This window comes from Mesoplodon mirus, assembly GCF_964341445.2.
Source record: "Mesoplodon mirus genome assembly, chromosome: 14".
Classification (NCBI taxonomy): domain Eukaryota; kingdom Metazoa; phylum Chordata; class Mammalia; order Artiodactyla; family Ziphiidae; genus Mesoplodon; species Mesoplodon mirus.
Genome location: NC_138990.1, coordinates 15,091,340 through 15,115,642, shown reverse-complemented (window position 1 = coordinate 15,115,642; position 24,303 = coordinate 15,091,340). Strand labels below are relative to the sequence as shown.

Below are 24,303 nucleotides of genomic sequence, written 5' to 3'. Positions count from 1 at the left end.
CTGACCTCACCCCGCTCCCCCCACCCCCACCCCACGTCGCTAACGAGGTGGCCCTCATACTTTGTCCCCCCGCTTACACCTCTCAGGCTTGTAACGAGCCAGTGCTGCGCCGTGTTGCCGTGGACAAGTGTGCGAGGAGAGTGCGGCAAGCTCTGGCGAGTGTGAGCTGGGACACCAAGCTGGTCCAGTGGCTGCACACCACCCTGGTGGAGACGTTGAGTCTGCCCATGCTGGCCGCCTACCTGGATGCTTTGCAGACACTGAAAGGGAAGGTGAGGCTGTGATGGGCGTCTGCCCTGTCCTGGGGTAGCCAGCCTCCGCTGTGGGTTCAGGAAGTGGGGTTGGGCGAGGTCATTGCCTGGTCAGCCTGGAGGGCATGACTGAAGCTAACTGGTTTGTTATCAGAAACAGGAGACATGGTATCATTTCGTGTTTTCACCTGGCGTAAGTGTCTCTAGCCCTCCTGAAAACCAGAGAACATGTTTAGTCTCTGCAGCCCTGCAGCTTGTGGTTTGAGGTGAGGTGAGAACGGAGAAGATGAGGGGTTTACCAGGGAGGGGTGTTGAGAGGGGGGCAGGAAGCAGACCCGTGGTGCTGAGAGTGTGGGGGTGCGCGCGGGGAGGAGTTCCGGAGCAGGGAGCGCCGTGATGTGATGCCTCGGTCTCTCCTCATCATGATGAGCCACACTTTCACTTTAATCACTCTTTATAAAGCGTATCGTTAACTTTCCTTGCTTTCTTACTTTGACAGTATTGCACAAAGTTAAACTGTTTTTCTTCGTGATTGCAGTTTCTTTTGGTTACAGTTATTGCACTGGGCGGTGTTCGGTGTGATTGGAGTCCAGGTCCTGGGGGCAGGCGGCTTGGCTGACCTCATCCTGATTACTAATTAGCTGTGTAATCTTGGATTAGTGCCTCAATTTCCTCATCTCTACAAAAATGGCTGATCCTAATACCTAGCTAGGAGTTTTGTGAAAATTCATTAATCGAGATAGAATGCTTGCCACAAAGTTTGGCACATAGGAAACCTACAGTAACTGTTAATGATTTATAAGTGGTACCATCATGTTTAGAGTGTTTTGCTCCAGTACAGCATGGCCTCAGGCAACTTGGATTAATTCAGTTCTTGACTTTTTTTAAGTGGTTTTCTTTTCCTTTGCAGGAAGCTGGCCTGTTTTGTTGGTATAATTTACCTGGCCAACAGCTTTCCCCAGCCATATTCCCCCAATTTCCAGACTTATTGTTTCCTACCTGTTTGTTACTTGAAGGTTGCTGAGTTTGTTTGAAAGCAAAAGAAGACTGGTTTAGTGTGGAAATAAAACAAAACTCAGGACCAGATGCGTTCATGAAATGCATGGTAGGAAATTTGACATTAATTCATACATTCAACTATCTTGTGCCTATAATGTGCCAGGTGCTGGGATGAGCAAGACAGAAATGCTGTCTACTCTGATGGAGCTTATTTTCTAGTGGAGAAAGAGACAAAAGAAAAGATAGTCCCAGACTTCCCCCTGTGCTGCTCCTCTGCAGTGGAGACCCTGGCCCAGGAGGTGAATAGGGGGCAGGCATGGGCACAGGGTGGGTGTGGAGCCAAGACAGGCCCCTGGCCGACAACAGTGGCGTGTGAGTATTTCAGGCATTTTAAATGTTCTCCACAGCATTCTGCCTGTGGGAAGAGTACGTCACTGGTGAATATCCCCTGAGGGATGAGTATTAGTAGTGCCCAGAGCCCACTTCTCTGCCTTACATTGCATGGCCAGTAGGCCTCGGAGGCCATTTCCCTCGTGAAGAAGTGTGCGCTGCTGCCCGACTGAAGTCACTGTCCGGGTGTTCCCACGTGAATGAAGTGGCGTAAGTGGTGTTCATGTTTACTGAGCGTGACGGACCACGGGCGGGACTCCGCAGGTGTGCACAGTGCATGCTGGCCGGCCCCGCTTCTAGGTCACGGTGTGGGCTAGCTGGAGTGGCAGAGGACACACCGTCAGCAGGGTCCCAGACTGTGAGCCGCTGGCCGTGTGAGGCTCTGCTCTCAGTGGTTCCTCTCCCTTCAGGCTCTTATTTTCCCATGACTCTCAGATTCACAGCAAATACTCAGGTTGTTTCCCACAACTTCTAATGTTCCTGCTGGATGAAAATGCAGGTGGATGGGATCGTGCTCTTGGCCCAGCTACTTTCGCCATCAGACCTATTGTAAGGGGAGCAGAGAAGGTATAGACCCTAGCCTCTTCATTGTCTGCTGAGACGCAGTGCTGGAGAGACCAGGGATGCTTGGTGTGCCTGGCTCCAAGCAGAGAAGTTGGTTATTGATTAATTATTTCTAAGTATTCTTATTTACAGAAAGTGAGTTTCAAGGCTTTGTCATTGGAGAGGTGTACTCTTATTACTGCCAGATAAAAGCTTTTAAAGTCTAATTCGGTCAGATCCTCTACCTCAAGGTGTTGAGTGACTCACAGTGACAAAGTAAGTTACAAGAAATGGCCAGTTTAGGGTGAAGATCCTTTGCAGTTGGGCCCTAGCCTTTGTTACTAGCCTTACATCCTCCTACTTCCTTGCTCAAATTCTCGACTTCAGGCCATCTGTGCCTAGAATAAGCCCTGTTCTTTCTTGCTTATATCTGGTGTCTCTGATTAGAAAGCTTTTCCCCATCTTCTGTTAGAATTCTTCAGAGTGCATCTCACTTCACGTGCTGCATCTTCAGATGAAAATTGCCTGCTCGCTTCCCTCTTCTCTGTTAGATGGTTTGAATCATAGTGTGAGGCTTATTTTTCTTTATGGCGCTTACAGCCCCTCCTCTTTTGTTGTTTGTGTGCTTGTCTTCATTAAGCCTTGTAGACTAAATTCCTTTGCAGTAAGCACTAGGCTGATGTCTTATAACAGCAGTGTTGGCGTTGCATAAACATTTGTTTCCTGAATTAAACTGAGAAAGTCTTATGGTTATATTCCCCTCATTTCTTTTATTTTTAAAAATTTATTTATTTGTTTATTTTTGGCTGCGTTGGGTCTTCATTGCTGTGCGCGGGCTTTCTCTAGTTGCAGCGAGCAGGAGCTACTCTTCATTGCGGTGCGCGGGCTTCTCTTATTGCGGTGGCTTCTCTTATTGCGGAGCACGGGCTCTAGGCATACGGGCTTCAGTAGTTGTGGTGCATGGGCCTAGTTGCTCCGCGGTGTATGGGATCTTCCCGTACCAGGGCTCGATCCCGAGTCCCCTGCATTAGCAGGCGGATTCTTAAGCACTGCGCCACCAGGGAAGTCCCTCCTCTCATTTCTTGTACAGAAATCTCTTTAGTCTTGCTCTTTCAAAATTAGGATCACTGTCCTTGCTTATCATTGCTTGGAACAGCTTATCTTCTTGTCCTATCTTTGCATTTTTTATTTTAATTGAAGTATAATTGACATATAGCATTATATTAGTTTCAAGTATACAATATAATGATTTGATATTTGTATGTATTGCTAGATGATCACCACAGTAAGTCTAGTTAACATATGTCACCACACATAGTTACAAACATTTTTTTTTTCTTGCGATGAGAATTTTTAAGATCTACTCTCTTAGCAACTTTCAAATCTGGAATACATTGTTATTAACTGTAGTCACCATGCTGTACATTACATTCCATGGCTTTATTTATTTTGTACTTTTTGATCCCTTTTACCCATTTCACTATCCTCCACCCCGTCCCTCTGGCAACCGCCAGTCTGTTCTTTGTATCTATGAGTTTGGTTTCTTGTTTTGTTTCTTTTTCTTTAGATCCACATACAAGTGAGATCATACAGTATTTATGTTTCCCTGTCTGACTTAACTTCACTTAGCACAGTGCCCTCAGGGTCCATCCATGGTTTTTTTGTTTGTTTTTTTTTTGCGGTACGTGGGCCTCTCACTGTTGTGGCCTCTCCCGTTGCGGAGCACAGGCTCTGGACGCTCAGGCTCAGCGGCCATGGCTCACGGGCCCAGCCGCTCCGTGGCATGTGGGATCTTCCCAGACCGGGGCACGAACCCATGTCCCCTGCATTGGCAGGCGGACTCTCAACCACTGCGCCACCAGAGAAGCCCAAGATTTCCTTCTTTTTTATGGCTGAATAATATTCGTGTGTGTGTGTGTGTATAGAAAACGTGGCATATATATATATGCCACATTTTCTTTATCCATCATCCATCAGTGGACACTTAGGTTGTTTCCAAAATCTTGCCTATTGTACATAATGCTGCAGTGAACATGGGGGTGCATATATATTTTTGAGTTATTGTCGTTTTCTTCAGATAAATACACAGAAGTGGAATTGCTGGATCATATGATAGTTCTATTTTTAATTTTTTGAGGAACACCCTTACTGTTTTTCATAGTAGCTGCACCAATTTACATTCTCACCAACGTGCACAGGGGTTTCCTTTTCTCCACATCCTTGCCAAAATTTGTTAATGCTTCTCTTTTTGATAATAGCCATTCTAACAGGTGTGAGATGATATCTCATTTTGGTTTTGATTTGTAGTTCCCTTATGATTAATAATGTTGAGCATCTTTTCGTGTACCTGTTGGTCATCTGTATATCTTCTTTGGAAAAATGTCTATTCAGATCTGCTCATTTTTTAATCAGATTGTTTATTTTGTTGATGTTGAGTTGCATGAGTTCTTCATATGTTTTGAATATTAACCCCTTATCAGATACATGATTTGCAAATATTTTCTCCCATTCAGTAGGTTGCTTTTTCATTTTGTTGATGTTTTCCTTTGCTATGCAGAAGCTTTTTAGTTTTGTAGTCCCACTTGTTTATTTTTGCTTTTGCTGCCTTTACTTTTGGTGTCAGATCCAAAAAGTCATTGCCAAGACTAATGTCAAAGAGCTTACTGCCGATGTTTTCTTCTAGGAGTTTTATGGTTTCAGATCTTCATTCAAGTCTTTAATCCTTTCTCAGTTAATTTTTGTGTATGATGTAATATAGTGGTCCAGTTTCATTCTTTTGCATGTAGCTGTCCAGTTTTCCCAACACCATTTATTGGAGAGACCGTCCTTTCCCCACTGTAAGTTTTTGGCTCTTTTGTTGTAAATTAATTGACCATATATGCATGGGTTTATTTCTAGGCTCTCTATTCTGTTCCATTCATCTGTGATTCTGTTTTTATGCCGATGCCATGCTGTTTTGATTACTATAACTTTGTAAAATAGTTTGAAATCAAGAAGCATGATGCTTCCAGCCTCATTCTTTGTTCTCAAGATTGCTTTGGCTACTCAGGGTCTTTTGTGGTTCCATACAAATTTTAGGGTTGTTTGTTCTATTTCTGTGAAAAAAGCCACTGGAATTTTGATAGGGATTGCATTGAATTTGTATAGTAGATTGCTTTGGGTGGTATGGACATTTTAACAATATTACTTTTTCTAGTCTGTGAGCACAGAATATCTTTCCATTTATTTGTGTCTTAGTTTCTTTCATTAATGTCTTATAGATTTCAGTGTACAGGTCTTTTACCTCCTTGGTTAAATTTAATCCTAGGTATTTTATTATTTTTGATGCCGTTGTAAACGAGAAAGTTTTCATAATTTCTCTATTAGTGTATAGAAATGCAGCAGATTTTTGTATATTGATTTTGTATCCCGCAACTTCACTGAATTTGTTTATTCTAATGGTTGTTTTTGGTGGAGTCTAGGGTTTGCTCTATATGATATGATGTCATCTGCAAATAGTGACAGTTTTACTTCTTTCTAATTTGGGTGCCTTTCCTTTCTTTTTCTTGCCTAATCGTTCTAGCTTGGACTTCCAATACTATGCTGAATAAAAGTGGTGCGAGTGGGCATCCTCGTCTTGTTCCTGATCTTAGAGGAAAAGCTTTCAGGTTTTCACTGTTGAGTACGATGTTAGCTATGGACTGAACTTTTACGGCCTGCATCACTGTAGTAGTTTTTATTCTCCAGTTTCTCAAAAAGTTTATTTTTCTGAAAACTACCTCTTTCCTTTCCCCTAGGTCATTTTGACCTCTTGTGGGTAGTATGGGATTCACACAGATAATTCTTCTCAGTGTAAGCATCAGCATGTCTGAAACCTATATTTACACCTCTGTGAGGTCACATTTTTGGTGAATCGTAATGGTGTAATGTGGAACCACTGATACGTAGGGCCAACTGTAAAGTTATACACAGCTTTTCAACTGAATGGGGGCTTGGCACCCAACCCCATGTTGTTCAAGGCAACTGTATACACAGTATAGTAGGATATATTATTTGGGGCACAATAACATACTTTTTTAACACTCCACAGTTTGAAGGCAGTATTCTAGAAGTAAGTGCAGAGTTTTGTTTTGTTTTTAATTTATAAAAAATCAACTGGTGTTCACTGAGGAAATTTAGAAAATACAGATGTCTGAAAAGGAAAAAAATTCATAACTCCATAAAGTTCATTATTAACCTTTTGGCATATTTTCTTGTATTTTTTCTGAGTAGAGATAATTTTTTTTTTTTTTTTAAGATGTTGGGGGTAGGAGTTTTTATTAATTAATTTATTTATTTTTGCTGTGTTGCATCTTCGTTTCTGTGCGAGGGCTTTCTCTAGTTGTGGCAAGCAGGGGCCGCTCTTCATCACGGTGCGCGGGCCTCTCACTATCGCGGCCTCTCTCGTTGTGGAGCACAGGCTCCAGATGCGCAGGCTCAGTAGTCGTGGCTCACGGGCCTAGTAGCTCCGCGGCATGTGGGATCCTCCCAGACCAGGGCTCGAACCCGTGTCCCCTGCATTAGCAGGCAGATTCTCAACCACTGCGCCACCAGGGAAGCCCCGAGTAGAGATAATTTTTATATTTTCTGTTTTACCTTTAACATTTTAGCAAATTATTTTCCTATGTTATTACAAATTGTTTTAAATATTTAAAATTAATCCATAATATCTAATTATGTAGTTAATTTGCTTAACCACTGCCATGTATATGCCTTTGTGTTGTGTCCACTTTTTGACTATTATTGAGAGTGAATTTGTCTTTTGCTTACCCCCCAGCCCCCGTGTGTGTGTGTGTGTGTGTGTGTGTGTGTGTGTGTGTGTGTTTCTGATACAGGTTGTTAAGAAAGGGATAAGAATAAGTTAAAGTCTCTTGATGCGTGTCACCAGATTGGTTTCCAGAGGACTGTATCCACTTATCTTTAATATGATGGGAGGCATATTTTTCAGCCATGCACTTATTTGTACTTTTGCTCGTGAGGAAAGTTGGGGAGCTGTAGTTGAAATCTTTCCTTGGCTCATAGTGGAGCTGTGTCCTCCCACCTGATCCTGGTGGTGGGGTCTCCTACTTCATGCTGGAAGCATCTTTGCTCTCCCTTGCTTCTAGATCCCTACCTTGATTGACCGGATGCTCGTGTCGTCCAACACGAAGACCGGGGCCGCTGGAGCCGAGGCCTTGTCCCTCCTCCTGAAGCGGCCCTGGGACCCCGCTGTGGGAGTGCTCTCTCATAACAAACCAGTAAGTTGGACTTAACTGTGGCCCGTGAACTTGTTTTTAGAATCCAGTCTTAGAACTTTGGCAGGAGGATAATGGCTTGTTTAACTGCTTTCATTAATAACTGGCTGGGTGTCGTGCTTAACGTAGTTTCCTGAGCAAATTAGCATTGGTTGGGATAAGAAAGGTGTTGGGGTTCCATGGAGGAGCACCTCTCATTCACTGGCTCTCTGGTGGGGTCTTTCTCCTTAGAGCAAACTCCCCGGCTCTCCTCTCATTCTCATTGCCTCCTCCGGGCCCTCCAGCTCCGTGTTCCCCACCTCACGCCGCCACCGCTTCTGGCAGTCTCAGCTGTCCTGCTTAGGCAAGGTATGTACTGGGCAGGAGGAACTCCTCCTGGGGAGGATCGAGCAGACAGAAACCAAGAGGGGGTCAAAACGGACAAACTTAAATGTGGAGCGTCCCCCAGGTCTCTTTTTGTCTAGAATGCCCATGGTGCTAACCCGAGGTTGAAGGGATTTAGGTAGGTTAAGCAGACTTGAGAGGAGATTTGGAACTTAGCTCTGCTCTCGTGGCTGCCACTCTTTCCTTTAGGTCATCCCTGTTGCCACGCATCTGCTGAACAATGGCAGTGGCGTAGGAGTTCTGCAGTGCCTGGAGCACATGATTGGGGCCGTGCGAAGCAAAGTGCTGGAGGTGAGAACGTCCTGTTGCAGTTCACTGTGGCACACCCAACATCCTGCACCAGTCTGTGGCCTCCAGTCTCACTGTCTTCTTTCTCTTCCCACAAAGATTCACAGCCATTTCCCCCACAAACCCATTATCCTGATTGGCTGGAATACAGGAGCCTTGGTGGCCTGTCACGTAAGTAACCCCCATCTTATTTGGAGGTTGTCCTGAGGTAGACTGCTGCTGCCCAGCTTGATGATAGTGACTGTTGAGCGCTTTTTAATGTTCCAGAGCACTGTGCTAGATGCTTTGCCTACAAACTTTACTGTTTAACTTTATTGTGGAAAATTTTAAGCAGAAATTGAAAGGGAGGATAGACTAGCATAATAAACCTCTTGGGCCCCTCACCCAGCTTTGCCAGTGATCAGCTCATGGCCAAGCTTTTTCTCATCTTACCTCTGCCTACTTTCAGTCTCCTCCAATTATTTTGAAGAAAATCTCATATCATTGTGTTTATATATATATATATTTCAGCATGTATCTCTGAAAAAAATTTTTTCTTTCTCCCCCTAGACATAAGTACTATTTCCCCACCTAAACAAAACAAAACAATAATTTTAGCCAGCAAAAATTTTCGTAGCTCTGTAATTTGATGTTGTGTTCCTGTTCTTTCCCTTTACAAGGCATCAGAGAACCTTTTCTTTATTATTTTACATACACTTGCATGTATATTAGTTTGTATAAGTGCCTCCGACCTGTCCAAAGCCCCAATTCTCAAGTGGATCAAGTAAGCAAAGTCTGTGCTGCTTCATGTAGTGTGAGTGACATCTAGGGGCGTGAGAGGAAGAAGGCCACCTCCCGGTGCTCCCTGGTCCCAAGGGTGGCAGTACCCTGTCAGCGACTGCTCTAAGAAATTTGGGGTGTCTGGGAGCTATCAAGTTCAAAAGGGAGAGGTTTTCTTCACTTAAGGGAAAAGAGCAACATTTGTGTTCTCCTGATGGCATTTGTTATTAGTGGAGGGAAAAGAGAGGACTCTAGCCTCGCAAACTGCCAGGCTGGAAGTATTAAACTTCCCATCCTATGGTTCAGCCCTCTTCTGGGGTCCGCTGAGGGCCCCAGTTCTCTAGGTGGTGGCTTCTGGTAGAACAGCACATCTTGTGTTCTTTGCTCTTACTGCTGCAACCCTGGCTGGTGCACCTAGGGGTTACGTCCTAACCTAGTTGTGTACACCTAGGGGTTATGCATGACAGCGGGGGAGGAGGTGGGACTGGCTGGTGGGTCTGGACCACCCCAGGATTCTGGGTAGGATGTAGCTGCAGTGAAGTCATTTGACCTTGAGACAAACCGTGCCATTATTTCCAGGTGTCGGTGATGGAATACGTCACTGCAGTTGTCTGCCTTGGGTTTCCTCTGCTTACCGTGGATGGCCCCAGAGGGGTAAGTGCAGGGTGTGGCTGATTTCTGGGTCACTGGCAGGTGAGAGTATGGGAGTGCATGCCTCGCCCAAGCTGCTGTTCAGTGACTGCAGTTGCCCAGCTGACTCTCTTGAGCATGCTTGCCGGGGAAGTACTCAGTGAATATGCACTGGCTGACTGTAAAACCTGGATCTGTTTTAGGATGTGGATGATCCCCTCTTGGATATGAAGACTCCAGTCCTCTTTGTCATTGGTCAGAATTCCCTGCAGTGTCACCCTGAAGCCATGGAGGACTTCCGGGAGAAGATTCGGGCTGAGAACAGCTTGGTGGTGGTTGGGGGAGCTGATGATAATCTCAGGTGGGTAGGTTCCCCCAGAGCTGCAAGAGTGCCATGTTGGAGAGATGCTTATCAGGTGGTGATGTAATAATAGCTAACCTGGTTCAGTGAAAAGAGGGCATTAAAAAACTTCAAAAAAAAAGTTTTTAAACTAATTCAGATTTCTAAAAAGTTGCAAAATTAGTACCAAGAAATTCCCTATACTGTTCACCCAGATTTCCCAAATGTTAACACCTTACATAACCAAAGTGTAATTATTGAAGTCAGGAAATTAACATGGATATGATACTGTTACCTAATCTACAGACTCACATTTCATCAGTTATCTCACTAATGTTCTTTTCTGGTCCAGGCTCAAATCCAGATCACACACTGCTGTTGGTTGCCTGCCTCCTCAGTCTCCTTTAATTCGGTACTGTTCCTTAGTCTGTCTTTGTCTTTCATGACCTCGACACCTTGGAAGACTTCTGTTTTGTAGACGGTCCCTCAATTTAGGTTTTTGACATTATCTTATGATTAGGTTGAGGGTGCACATTTTTGGCAGGAATGCTATGGAGCTGATGTGCCCTCGGTGCACCCCTCAGGGGCTACATGGTGTTGATGTGTCTTATTACTGGTGATGTTAACTTTGATCCAGGAAGCATCTGCCAGGTTTCTCTATCGTAAAGCTACTATTTTTCTCTGTAGTTAGTAGTCATCTTGTGGGGAGAAAATACTTTAAGGTGTTGTAATTATAGTCTTGGCCATTGTGCTTTCACTGGGGTAGGCATTTCTTCACGGTTTGTTCCTTACTGAGGATGAATGTGAACATAGACTTTATTTGTGTTAAGCATCCTTTTATATATTTTGGAGTATAAACAGCCAAAGTTTAGAGAGGATTTTAAATTTATTTTTTAATTTATTTTATTTTTGGCCGCGTTGGGTCTTCGTTGCTGCACGTGGGCTTTCTCTAGTTGTGGCGAGCAGGGGCCACTCTTCGTTGAGGTGTGCGGGCTTCTTATTCTGGTGGCTTCTCTTGTTGCAGAGCACGGGCTCTAGGTGTGCAGGCTCAGTAGTTGTGGCTCGCAGGCTCTAGAACGCAGGCTCAGTAGTTGTGGCGCACGGGCTTAGTTGCTCCACAGCATGTAAAATCTTCCCGGACCAGGGCTTAAACCCATGTCCCCTGCATTGGCAGGTGGATTCTTAACCACCGTGCCACCAGGGAATCTCTGGAGAGGATTTCAGGAGGACATCTTTAGTCATTGAGATGGCCATTCTTCTCTTACAAGGCTGGCTCCCTGTAGAGCCTTTAGTTATGTTTTTATGAAATGTACTGAAAAAGAGGTTGTATCCTTTACTGGTCTCCTTTTTTATATGCTCAGTCTTAGATATTAACTTCATTTGTGTGCTTTAACTGGAGAGCTTAAAGCGAGTACCTATTCCCACCTCTCTTGTCAGTTTCTTACCCAGAGATGCTTTGGAGAAGTCCTCCTGGCCTTTGTCATTTGACAGCTTCTTGTGGACCTAGAATCGAATCCTTTGATGCTCAAGGCAATGTTTGCTTGTAAATACATTATCTTTCTTACTAATTCAGACGTTCTTATCTATAGGAGAATAGACTGTGTGTGTTGAGTCGTGGTGAGGGAGCAGGAGAAGTGGAAATAACCCTTAGAGTTACGTTGTGAGGCTACTTATGAGACATATTTGCATGGTGCCAAGAGCATTGGACTGAGAACTGGGAGACCTCAATTTAGTCTTGGCTCCCTTGCTAAGAAGCTTGGGTAAAATACTTAACTTCTGGGACTCTGTCCTCATCCATAAAATGAGCATTGTTACACAAGGTCAGAGGCCTACAACCAGTAAATTGGGGTGTCAGAATTTGGAGGCTCAGAATGTTGTTCTTCATCCTGTCACTTGGTGCCCTGTTTCTCTCTCTGCTGAGACCCCCAGTCAGAAGCCAGGGGGTTTAAGGCTGGCTGGCTTTCAAAGAGGACAATGCAGAAACTGTGGTCAGTTTCTGTCATCCCTTTAGAACTAACCTGTGGCCACCTTACCTTCCCTCCTGCTAATCTCATTTCAGTAGCACCCAGTAATCTTTTCAATAGCACCCAGTAATCTCAGGGTTTGGGTCTCTGTTGGAGTGGAGATGAGGTCTTAGCAATCAGATAGAGTATACCTGTGAAGCCATAGGTATAGGACTTCTGAAGTATACCATCCCGGGTACTTTCCATGTATTCTTTGGTTCTTTACAAATGTTGTTTTGTGTCATCCCCATTAACTCCATGAGTGAGGTGTTACGGTTCCCCATTTTTCAGATGTGGAAACTGAGGTTCAGAGAGGCTGCAGACCTGCCTGAGGGCTAACATAGTCTTCCTTCTTGGGTCTAGAGAATAACCAACACAGAAGAGAAATGGTGCTGTGGAATGTTTGGAAAGTAAACATTTCCTCTTTTTTGTCTCTTAGAATAAGCAAAGCAAAGAAGAAATCGGAAGGGTTGACTCAGAGCATGGTGGACAGATGTATTCAGGTACACAGTAGCTTTATGTGGTTTTCTCAGCTAGGCTTGCCTTTCTGTAACCTTTTAGGCTCGGTCTTGTTGGCAGCAGCCTGTTGACTAAGGAGGATGGGTATCCACTGTGGCCTCTGTTGGGCCTAAATCATAAGCAAAGGAAAGGGGGAAAGGAGAGTAACGATCTAAGACATGAGCAGAGCATTAGGGGAGGAAGCATTCATTGGAGGAGTGGTAAAGCGTGACCACCCCAGAGTACTGCCTCACGGGTGCAGGGTGCTTCTGCCGGTCCTTGGCTGAGGCTGGGGTTTGTGCCAGGCTTTGTGTGGTAGGAGGGACCGACACACTGACATCAAAGCTGAGGTGAATCGATTTTAGTCGGGACTGTCGGGGTGGTTCCTGTTCTCCAGACAAGGACTCAGAGGCCTTGGCCCCTCTTTACACTAGGATGAGATTGTGGACTTCCTGACTGGAGTGCTCACTCGCGCGGAGGGGCATGTGGGCTCTGAGCCTCGGGATCAGGATGCTGAGAAGAAGAAGAAGCCCCGGGACGTGGCCCGCAGAGACCTGGCCTTTGAGGTCTCTGAGCGGGGCAGTCGACCTGCGTCACCAGCTGCCAAGCTACCTGCCTCACCCTCAGGCTCGGAGGTAATGCGGAAAGGGAGGGAGTGCTTTTGCTGGGGACGGGGACTGAAGAGTTGGTTCCTTCGCTTCCTGGGGATGCCTGTTGGCCTTGGTGGGCCTGTGAGTTCCTACGAGGGGAATTCCTGACCAGGGAATTCCAGGGGGACTTGACGATTGACAGTCAATCTGGACGACATTGGCTTGGCCCTTGTCCTTCTTAATCTACTCAGGATCTCTCCAGTGTGTCCAGCAGCCCCACCTCCAGTCCCAAGACCAAGGTGACCACAGTGGCCTCTGCCCAGAAGTCCAGTCAGATCGGAAGCACTCAGCTGCTGAAGAGACACGTGCAGCGGACAGAGGCTGTGCTGACCCACAAACAAGCTCAAGGTATAGCTGCCTGGCCCGGTGTCCTCTCTTGGGTTCTGCCTTCTGCAGTTGATGCCACGTGGCAGTTGGAAAGTATTGGCATCTGCAGCTTTGTCCCGACATTTCTGTCCAGGCAAACTGAGGCTGAAATAAATACTGAGGGCTGTCTTCAAGGGTAAAATCTCACAAAAGGCGATACTAGTACGACTGTATAGTCCCACTAGTTATAGCTTTGGCTTGGTGTTTGGGAAAGTTAGGCTTTATGAGCTGACTACACGTATATTAGCCTCAAATTTTTTACCAACTCCGGGCCCTGCCCAGCCTCTCCTGCAGTCAGGGAGCTCTTCGGGTCCCGCAGACAGGGGGATTGGCCGTGCTCATCAGATCCTAGGGCAACTGCACTGGTGTCGTGCCCGCCCTTTGTTTTGCCCTTGAAGAGTTAAGAGTCCCACACTGGGACTTCCAGTGAAGTTTTTCAGGAGTCTCTGCAGATAGGTTTTCGATTAGGCTGGGAAACATTTGATTGGTTGAAATTAGAGTTTGGAGAACAGTCAGCACAACGTAAGAAGCTGTGGAAAAGGCGTGTGCAGTGGGTGGAGAGGGGAGCAGCAGTGGCTCTACCCCTGGCCCACTTTGATCCAGTTGGGCAGCCGTGAGGCGAGGTCTCTTGGGCACTGGTGTCTGGTGATGTATCCAGGAGCGTGTACCGTCTGAGGGTCTCAGGTGCCCGGGAAGAGGCAGCAGCCAGGGCTGGCTGTCAGGTGGACGCACAGGAGGCGGGAGGCTCCTGTGCTCTCTTCCCCTGCGTTTCTTTTAATGGAGCCCAAGGATCAGGACTCAGACCAGGCCTCTTACGAGGTTGCCCGTATGGTGGTGCTAACAGGGAGCAGAAGTGTGAGTGGGTCGGCGCAGACGGAAAGGAGGCCAGGCCCCTCGGGTCCACGCGTGACCTGCATCCTCTTCAGTGCGGGCCGGAGCCAGGTTCCAAGTGGGCCTCGTCTTCTTGGGCTTTTGATGAAGAGAGAGCCAGCAGTGTGCCAATAATTAGTGGAGACTGTAAGGAGTTCTGGAAGGCTGACTGGTGCGCCGGGTTCGAGATGGGACCCGGAGCATCACGGAGGAGAGCCGCAGCACAGCAGCCTGGTCTCGGCAGAGCTCGTAGGTGGGGCAGTGAGAACAGCTCATGGTTATGGGCCCTCACTGCGTGCCTCGCCCTCTTCTTGGCACTTGGCTTGCTGTTGCTCGTGGAATGTGGGCAGTGGCCGCATGAGGCAGGTACATTTACTACCTTCTGTTTATGGGTGATTCCATGGTGCTGCTAAATGGCAGAGTCAGGTTTCAAACCCATGCAGTAATTCCAGAAAAAGCCCCTGTTGACCATTTTCCAGAACATTTTCATACCTTTTTCTTACTCCTTCTCTTTTTCTCCTTTCTCTGGCTGGCTGTGATTCTGTAATTCTTTCTGATTCATTCCAGCGCAGTTTGCTGCTTTTCTGACACAAAACATGCTGGTGAGGAAAGCTCTTCCTCCCGGCACCTCCTCCTGTCTCTTTGGTGAGTATTGCTCTTTCCTCACCTTTTCACTCTCTGCTCTCTGCCGCTCTCCCCTTCTCCCTCTTCTTTCTTTCCCATCCCTGCCTCTCATTTGTCTCTGTTTGGTTTCCCCCTGTTCTTTTCTCTCTGTATTTTTCCATCTTCTGTTTATTTTTCTCTGCTGACCCTTTTGCTTATTACTCCACAGTCTTTGCTTTTTCCCCCGTCTTTCTGTTTGCCTCTCTTGGTGTTTTTCTCCTTTAATCTCTTATTGTGGCTCTTGCCTCTGCTTCTCCTGTGTGTGCCTATAGGCCAGTGCCTGTGAGCCTGAATTTCCCTGTGTTTTTCTCCCTGCCTCTGATTTCCTGCTTCCATCCTGGCCTCTGCAAGCACTTACCAAGCATAAACCTGTAACTCCTTTCCCTTTCTCCCTCCTTCCTATTCTGATTTTAGTCGATGCAGTCCTTCCTTTCAGCTGGTTGTGGCCTGACTGTGGTCTGGAGTAGCTCCCTGGGGCCCCATGGCAGCCCCCCGGCCTCCCATTTCTCGTGTGACTCCTGCCTTTCCGCCCCTGATTGCCTGTGCTAAGAAGAAGGACCGGGGTGGGCTTCTAGGTTTGAAGAGGAGGGGAATCCATGAGGAGACCCGAAGGATAACTTCAGAGTCGGGGAGGCTTGGCCACGTGCAGGATGAGTCTGTCTGATGCAGTGGAGGGGGAAGCCCATGTGTGAACAGGTGGCCTTTCTCTGTACTAGTACAAATGACCTGGGGACTAGCTTGTGACATGGGCCACTGTTGCCCTGTTACCTCTGGGCAGGAACTGTAAAGTTGTCTCGGCTGAGAGAACCTGCCTAGGAGTTACTGAAAGCCAGCCTCAAGTCCTGGTGATGACCCTTCCCATTGTCGCCATTTGGCAAGCAAACCCTCAACCTTGGGCTCTGAGGGCAGGGTGGGACTCAGAGCTTTGAGGAAATCTCCCTTGTAGGGAGGACTGGGTAGCCTGCTCCTCTGTTGCTTCTCCAGAAACTGTTTGCTGCCCTCCAGCTGTGTGATGTGGGGAGGGCATGAGAATTGCCACATTCTTTGAGTCTGGGAAGCCCTCCCAATAGTCCTCTATTGTTTCTTTGGCCTTTGCCAGGCAGGGTCAGGATGTCTTCTCCTTTCTTTTTGTTTCCACCAACTCCAGGGCAGGGTAAGGGAAGGGGATGGAGCCATCTTCCTTCCAACTCCAGGGCAGGGTAAGGGAAGGGGATGGAGCCATCTTCTGAGAGGGCCAAGGTGGAGTTGCACCGTAGGTGGGCCCGAGTGAGGCAGGACTGCAGCATTGGCATTCTCCTTGTTCGTGTCGGGATGGTTCTTCCTGGTGTTCCCACACAGCCATGCCAGTGCTGGTATTGGCTGTCAGTATCTGTCGGGCTATTTTGGATTGTGGAGAATTTCACCGCAGCTCCATTTCTTAGTTCCTGTTTCATCAGAACAAACGGAGGAAGCCGAGAAAGAGGATCTCAGGGTCCAGCTGAAGCGGCACCATCCCTCCAGTCCTCTTCCTGGCAGTAAGACCTCCAAGCGGCCGAAGATCAAGGTGTCCCTTATCTCCCAAGGGGACACAGCTGGAGGGCCTTGTACTCCTTCCCAAGGAGGAGCTCCAGAAGGTGAGTTTCTCTTGGCCTCTTTAAATAAACACTGATGGAACTGTCCCAGGCACACAGTATTGCCCTCTTGGTGGCTACTTGCTGGGCGGCTCAGCCTCGCCTTCAGCACAACAGGCACCCGGAGAAGACAGCAAAGGTTGCACGTGGGGGGAAAGAGGGCAGCAACCTCATCTGAACTAGGATCAGGGAGGCCGAACGAGGATCCGAGGAAGCTGTGGGGTCGTTCAAAGCATCATACATTTTGTTCTTCTTTGGTTTCAATTAAAGATCATAAAATATTCCAGAAGGTTTAGAAAGTAGAAGGAAAAAATCATCCCAACTCTTCCTATTCTAATGTAGTTATCCTTCATTTTTCATCTTCCAGTCTTTTCCAAAATATCTTGGATTTAGCCTGGCCTCTGGAACCCTGAAAGGTCAGGACCAAACAGGACTGACCAGTGGCCTTGGGGTTTTCTGTTTTGCAGCCGCAGGAGGGAAGCCCATCACCATGACACTGGGGCAAGCTTCCGCAGGGGCCAAGGAGCTCACAGGGCTTCTCACCACAACCAAGTGAGTCTGTCTCCCGGTCTGTCTGTTCCCTTCTTTCTCTTCACCTTTCCGCTGGTCCACTGAGTGCTTACTTAAAATTTACAAAGAGTCCTGTAGCTCTTGCTTCAAGGCCTGAAGTCTCTCCTTGAGGCCTGACTTTTTTAGAAAGACTAAAGGCTGGATTCAGAAAGTGGGATGAAGAAACCGAAGTTCTAGCCTTGTGTCCATTGCTGAAAGCCTTGCTGGGCCCCATTCTAGACCTTCCCTGTGTTGGCAGGGACCTTTAGATAATGGAGCTCTTACCTTTGTCTCCAGGTCAAGTGCTGCTGAAGGGGGAGTCTCAGCCAGCCCGGCGTCCTCAGTGGTCTCTAGCAGCACTGCTCCCAGTGCCTTGCACACACTCCAGAGCCGCCTGGTGGCCACCTCTCCTGGCAGCTCCCTCCCAGGTATCTGGTAGCTCAACGTTCCCTGCCTCCCAGCGAAGTCTGTTTAGGCTGCTGCTGGAGGGTGGTCCTGGGAAAGCCTTGGGGAGCTAGGTCTGGAGGAGGATGCTCTGGGTCTCAGGCTTGTTGTAGAGGCTTGGCATGGAGTTGGCATTAACTTTGAGGTAGAGGAGTTTGGGGCCTTAATATCTGCAGTGAGTAAATGTCCCAATCTGCAGGTAATGCCTCCTATACTACAAGGAGAAGAAATAGCTGGTGGGAAATGTATGTACTGGTTTCATTTTGGTGTTTTTAAACACATCTGGTTGAATAAAACTGGAAATGGTGCTGTACTGGGCATTAGCAAAATGAGACATTTTTCTGCCTATGCTTGTCTCCTCACTTTCTCTGCCCTCACCCTACACTGAAAGGCTAGTTGCCTGAGCCCAGCAGGGCCAAGGCACTGCAGATGCCCTGATCCTTCAAGAGGACCTTCCTCTTTGCTTTGAGGCCACTAGGCTGTGTGTAAAGTGAAGTGTAAGTCAGGTGTTCGGGATTCTTTTGGCTTAAAAAGTCCTTCCTGGGCTTCCCTGGTGGCGCAGTGGTTGAGAGCCTGCCTGCCAATGCGGGGGACACGGGTTCGTGCCCCGGTCTGGGAGGATCCCACGTGCCGCGGAGCGGCTGGGCCCGTGAGCCATGGCCGCTGAGCCTGCGCGTCCGGAGCCTGTGCTCCTCAACGGGAGAGGCCACAACAGTGAGAGGCCCGCGTATCGCAAAAAAAAAAAAAAAAAAAAAAAAAGTCCTTCCTCTTCCCTGGGAAGGTGGGATAGATTTCTGAAAAGTGGGATTCATGTTCTCCTTGGTTTTCCTTAAACTGTCCAAAATTTAGGACAGGTGGTTTGGAGCAGGTTGGGGTGTGCAGAATGAATCCAAGGCAGTGTGTCAGGAATGGTACCTTTCCTCATGTGGGCGTCCAGCGTGCGTGTTTGGGGAGCCCTTCTGGCATCTTTCTGAGAGCACTGGGAATGTCCGAGGGAAAGAGCGTTGGTGTTTTAGTTGATTATTGCGGGTGGACAGGCACAGCTGCTCATGGAAAAGTGACTGCGCCTGTGCTGATGTCTGCTGTATCCTCTCCTAGGGGCCGCATCAGCCAGCAGCCTCCTCCAAGGCCTCAGCTTCAGCTTGCAGGATATCAGCAGCAAGACCTCTGGCCTCCCAGCAAACCCCTCTCCTGGGCCAGCCCCACAGGTGCACATCTGCCTTCCACTGGGCTGGGCAGGTGTGGGAGGAGGCCTCCTCAGCTTAGTTGGTTTTGGCAGGGACGCTGGGTCAAGGAGAAATAGCCTTCTAGCTTCATGGCTGGGAACTACCAAAGGTTAAGGCTCCACCACTTACTAAGTGACCTTGGGCAAGTTTCTCGATCTCTCTATATCTTTGTTTTCTTGTTTGTAAAATGAGGATAATGATAGTACCTCCCTCACAGAGCTGTTTTGAGGATTAAAGAAGGTAATATATGGAAAATACCTGGCAGAGTACCTTGCATGTGGTAGGCACTGAATACATGGTAGCCGTTAACAGTATGGGCCCTCCACACAACCGTTGCTGTTGGCAACAGCTTCTGATCACCTGGGCTTGTGTGTCCCACAGGCCACCAGTGTGAAGTTGCCCACCCCCATGCAGAGCCTGGGTGCCATCACCACGGGCACCAGCACCATTGTCCGTACCATTCCTGTGGCCACCACTCTCTCCTCCTTGGGTGCCACTCCTGGTGGGAAGCCCACAGCCATCCACCAGCTGCTGACCAATGGGGGCCTCGCCAAGTTGGCAAGCAGCCTTCCTGGCCTGGCTCAGATCTCTAACCAAGCCTCAGGTGAGTCTCTCATGAGAACCGTGGGGACTCCCAGATATGGGATCTTCCCCCAAGACCTTCCTATCTCTCATGGTCAAGGTATGATGTTGAACCCAACCCCACAGGGTCCTGGCCTTCGCCCTCAGGGATTCAGCTGTGTGGGTCCATCCCCCAGAGAGGTTGAGAGAACACAGGCTGTTCCTGTTGCCTTTCAGACTGACTGATAGGGCATAGATGACCCAGCTGGGGAGGAGGAAGCCGAGGCGGGAGGCTGATGGGGGTATGTTACGTGGGGAGGAAACTCTCCAGGAAAGGGAAGTGGAGGCTGTGACAAAAAAGCCTACTCCTCTCTCTGTCTGTCTCTCTCTCTCTCAGGCTTGAAGGTCCCCACCACCATCACTCTGACACTACGTGGCCAGCCCAGCCGAATCACCACACTGAGCCCCATGGGCTCAGGAGCAGCCCCATCAGAAGAGCCCACCTCCCAGGCGCTGCCCTCCAGCTCACAGGTGAGTCTGCCTGGGAAGACCGAGGACACAGCCTCCAATATTGGGAAGCGTGGGGCCGGCTGGCCGACTGGAGGAGCTGGACTTGTAGGCAGACCAGGTGCACATCCACATTCAGAGTTTGTAGCTTTGTTGTTGTTGTGTTTTGTTTTTGTTTTTGTTTTTTGCGGTACGCGGGCCTCTCACTGTTGTGGCCTCTCCCGTCGCGGAGCACAGGCTCCGGACACGCAGGCTCAGCGGCCATGGCTCACGGGCCCAGCTGCTCCACGGCATGTGGGATCTTCCCGGACCGGGGCACGAACCCGTGTCCCCTGCATCAGCAGGCGGACTCCCAACCACTGCGCCACCAGGGAAGCCCTGTTTTTGTTTTTTAATTGAAGTATAGTTGATTTACAGTGTTGTGTTAGTTTCAGGTGTACAGCACAGTTATTCAGTTATATATATTCTTTTTCGGATTATTTTGCCTCATAGGTTGTTATAAAATATTGTGTGTAGTTCCCTGTGCTATACAGTAGGTCCTTGTTGGTTGGAGTTTATAGCTTTGTGACTGAGCAAGTCATGGACCTCTTTGAGTCTCCTTTTCTGTAATGCTCCCTGGATTGTTGTGAGGATTAAATATGTAAATATGTTCAGTGCCTATTTAATGTTTCTTTTTTCTTCCCCTCTCCATCGTTTTCTCCTCTCATTCTTGGTTTCATCATTCAGAGGTTGGGTAGAGGCGAATTGGCTAATACTCCTTCTCTGACCAGCAACTTTCCAGCATTGTGCCATTCCAGATCTTTGCGTTCCTTGCTGTATTTTCAGGGTACAGTTAGGTTTTTAGAGCTCTTACCCGGGAAGTAAGTCACCGTGGATTTCTCTTAGCTGATCTAATTTCCATTATGACCTTTTCAAGTAAAATGTTTCTAATCTTAAATGGTGATCTGAGAGCCACCCAAAGATCAGAGGTTAAAGAAAAAAATAGTTTGACTCCAGTAGTGCATGTCCTTTCCTTCAGTGTCCACTTTTCAGCGGAGGCCTCCTGCCCGGGGCCTGGTGCTGTGCAGGCTGCCCTGACTGAGGGCCTGGCCCTGTGCCCTCACTCCCACCACACCGGCCCTGCCCGGGAGCTGGGCGCCTGTCCCTTCCCCGCTGTTTCAGGAGCTCTTATGCCTATTCCTCTGTAGGGGAAGATACTGCACAGAGGTTGTTGCCTGGCAATCACGGGGATCGTAGCTACCCTTCCCTGCCTTTGTGCAGAGAGGCGGAGGTGTTTTTATTTACTTTATCCCCTATTTTTTAAATTACAAAAGCAATCACTTATTTTAAATAACGCAAACATTACAGAAATAATATAATTTAGAAAATGAAAATTTCCCATGATACCACTCCCAGAGATGATATCCCCTTGTTGGTAGCTTGCTATGCATTCTTCTAGATTCTTCTTTCTATACACAGTACTTTATTTTATTTTTTTGACAAAAATTGGATCACAGAGTATGGCTGTTCGGTAACTAGCCTTTTTGTACAAAACATGTTGTGACGTGTTTCCCTGTTCCTTACATAGAGACCTATCTATTGCTTGTCAGTAGCTGCCTAGTATTTCACTGGGTGGATGTACAAAAACGTATTTCATCAGCTCCCGTTAGAGGGTTGGGTTATATTTTGGTTTTTGATATTGTAAATAATGGTACAGTGAATACCCTTGTTCATGATTTTTGTGTACCTCTGGGAGATTTCTACAGGTTAGAGACCAGTAAGTGGAGGGTCTGTGCATCTAACATCTGGCTAGCTGCTGACTAATTGCCCTTCAGAAGGTTTGCTCATTTACAGTTCAGGCCACAGTGATGAGAGTATCTGTTTTCCTAAGCCTTTGTCAGTTGTGGAAATCAGTATTTTTAATTTTATTAATTTGATAGGTGAAAAATGAAATTGTTTTAACGTGTATTTTCTTGATTACTTATGAGGTTGTGTGTCTTCTTTTATGAATTGCTTGTCATATCCTGAATCTATTTAATTCATAGCAGTTGTATATATGCAGGTGTTAATCCTTTATTTATTATACAAATTGCATATATTTTATTCCAGTTAATTGTTTATTTTTTTTCCTCTCTGTTGAAGTATTAAGTGCTTGTCTTTTAAGTTTTGTTTCTGGATCTTTTATCAAACAGGCATTAAAAATTTTTATGTAGTAAAATCTTCAAATTCTTCCCTTTATGGCTCCAAAGTTTTGGGTCTTAAGAAAGCTCTTCCCATTGCAAGAATATAATCTTATTGTGTTTTTAAAAATTTTTATTTTTAAAACTGTGGTAAAATTTACTTACATACAATTTACCATTTTACCCTTTTCTAGGCTTACGGTTCAGTGGCATTAAATGAATTCACATTGTTGTGCAGCCATCACCACCATGCACCTCCAGAACTTTCCCATCATCCCATACTGAAACTCTGTTTTTGTGTTTTCTTATATTGCTTTTGTTCATCTGCTTACCTTTAGTTGTTCAGTCCACCTTGAATTTATCTTTTTATGCTAAGTGAGGTAAGGATCTAACTTTATTGATGAGTCCATTCATCCTTCCTCTATTCATTTGAAATCAGCTGCTCTCACATTCTAGATTACTGTACACACAGGGCATGTTCTGTACCCTTGGCCTGTCTGTTTCTACACAAGCTTATTATTGTTTGATAATGCAGGTTCTCAGGTTAAGGAAGTATATCAATTATGTTTCTAGTTTGCTAAGATCTTTATTCTCTTCCTTTCTCTTGATAATGGGTTTTAAATTTTGTTCATTGCCCTTTTGGAATCAAATGAGCTGAATGAGTATAAACATTTCCTTTTAATCAGTTAAAATGATGAATTACTTTCAAAGATTTCCTAATATCGAACTGTCTAAATTCCAGATTCAGTACTTGTTCAGTATGTCCTATTCTGTTTGTTTTGCACATACCTAAATTTATTGTGCATGTATAGGAAACAAAACTCCATCAAAGGAGAACAAAAGTAAAAAAGAAAGAAGCAAAGTGCTTCAGAGGAAAAAAGCATGTCTAGTCTTGATTTGCTTTTATTTTATTTAGGATTTTGACCTCTATGTTTATTAGTAAGATTGTTCTATAGTCGTCTTCCTCTCCACCCTTGCTTTTTTGTGTGTATCCTTTCCTTGTCCAGTTGTAGAAAAGAGATAATTCTATCCTTATAGAATGAGATGGGAAACATTTTTTTCTCATATTCCAAAACATTTATATAGCACAGAAATTAACAGTTTCTTGATGGTTTGACGGAAATGACCTATAAAGCCATTTGGGCCTATTTTCAGGCAGTCTTATCCTTTGCTGGTGCCACATTTGAGGCACAGCTAGAACACAGATCCCCACCATGGGTTTCTCCTCCTCTCTTAGGTGGTCCTCTTCAGCTTGCTCTGGCCAGGGGGAGCTAGTTAGAGTTGAGAAGAGTAGAGGTCATTGAGAATCCTTTTCCATGGCTAAATTGAAGTACAGAATAAAGATCAAAATCTGACTTCTACCTGATAGTATTAACTTGAGAGCTCAGTTTTTATCTCAGTAGAATGGGTGTATAAAATTAGTAGGAGGGTTCTAGTGGTGATTGTTTTCTTTTAGACAAAGGAGGTGTTACTGGATTAAGACTTGCTGACTCAAAGGCGTCTAACAGTAACCTCATTGTTCAGACTGCTAGACAGTGTGATATCAGGGAAAGTATAGGCCCTCTGTCTTCAGCTAGCTGTGTGATCTGGGCAAATCACCTGACTTCTCTGGGCATTTTCTCATCTAGTCTAGTGAGGAGGTTGGCATAAGTCAGTGATTGTTGTGGTGGTGAGATAGTAGGGGCTGTCTCAGAATGTCCTCAGGTGCTGGGAATATGCATTTTTAAAGGTTGAAAAACAAACCACCCATTTTTGATATTTATAAGACACCTGGAAATTTGAACACTGACTGGATAATTGTTGATATTAAGGAATTGTTAACCTCTTTTTTTTTTTTTTTTTTTGCGGTACGCGGGCCTCTCACTGTTGTGGCCTCTCCCGTTGCGGAGCACAGGCTCCGGACGTGCAGGCTCAGCGGCCATGGCTCACGGGCCCAGCCGCTCCGTGGCATGTGGAATCTTCCCGGACCGGGGCACGAACCCGTGTCCCCTGCATCAGCAGGCGGACTCTCAACCACTGTGCCACCAGGGAAGCCCTGTTAACCTTTTTAATGTGTGATAATGGTTGTAAGTTTGAAAAATAACCTTTTTAAAAATTTTGGGTTATATACTGTAATACTTATGGAGAAAATGAATTTAAAATGAAAAAAGGTTGTAAACACTGGCTAGACTTCTCTAAGTTCTTTGCAGGCACTTAATTATGTGTTTTGTTTCTGGCGGTGATGAATATTTACTGTGTGTTTCCTTTATGGAACTGGACCATTATGTACACCCTACAGCTGAGAAGCTGCAGGAGGAAGGGGAGAGACAGAGACTGTGTTGTGCCCTGCAGCGGGGTCCTGGGAATGGACTCCTTGACCGT

The 24,303-nt window shown here is 46.5% G+C and overlaps 1 protein-coding gene across 6 annotated transcripts in view; it reads left to right on the top strand.

The window, feature by feature from the left end:
- KANSL3 (KAT8 regulatory NSL complex subunit 3) overlaps positions 1-24,303 on the top strand; it is a 42,701-nt gene that overhangs the window by 14,953 nt on the left and 3,445 nt on the right. For 5 of the 6 annotated variants that reach the window (XM_082641805.1, XM_082641807.1, XM_082641806.1 and 2 more), the window contains 16 exons: positions 87-272; positions 7,307-7,438; positions 7,667-7,783; positions 8,009-8,110; positions 8,207-8,278; positions 9,446-9,520; positions 9,700-9,857; positions 12,279-12,342; positions 12,772-12,972; positions 13,179-13,335; positions 16,308-16,499; positions 16,964-17,048; positions 17,343-17,473; positions 18,588-18,697; positions 19,097-19,319; positions 19,674-19,807. In XM_082641805.1, coding sequence (XP_082497931.1) covers positions 87-272; positions 7,307-7,438; positions 7,667-7,783; positions 8,009-8,110; positions 8,207-8,278; positions 9,446-9,520; positions 9,700-9,857; positions 12,279-12,342; positions 12,772-12,972; positions 13,179-13,335; positions 16,308-16,499; positions 16,964-17,048; positions 17,343-17,473; positions 18,588-18,697; positions 19,097-19,319; positions 19,674-19,807 — 2,139 coding nt within the window. Of the gene's footprint in view, positions 1-86; positions 273-7,306; positions 7,439-7,666; positions 7,784-8,008; positions 8,111-8,206; positions 8,279-9,445; positions 9,521-9,699; positions 9,858-12,278; positions 12,343-12,771; positions 12,973-13,178; positions 13,336-16,307; positions 16,500-16,963; positions 17,049-17,342; positions 17,474-18,587; positions 18,698-19,096; positions 19,320-19,673; positions 19,808-24,303 lie in introns of those variants that run through there. The other variant, XM_082641810.1, reaches the window with a different exon arrangement.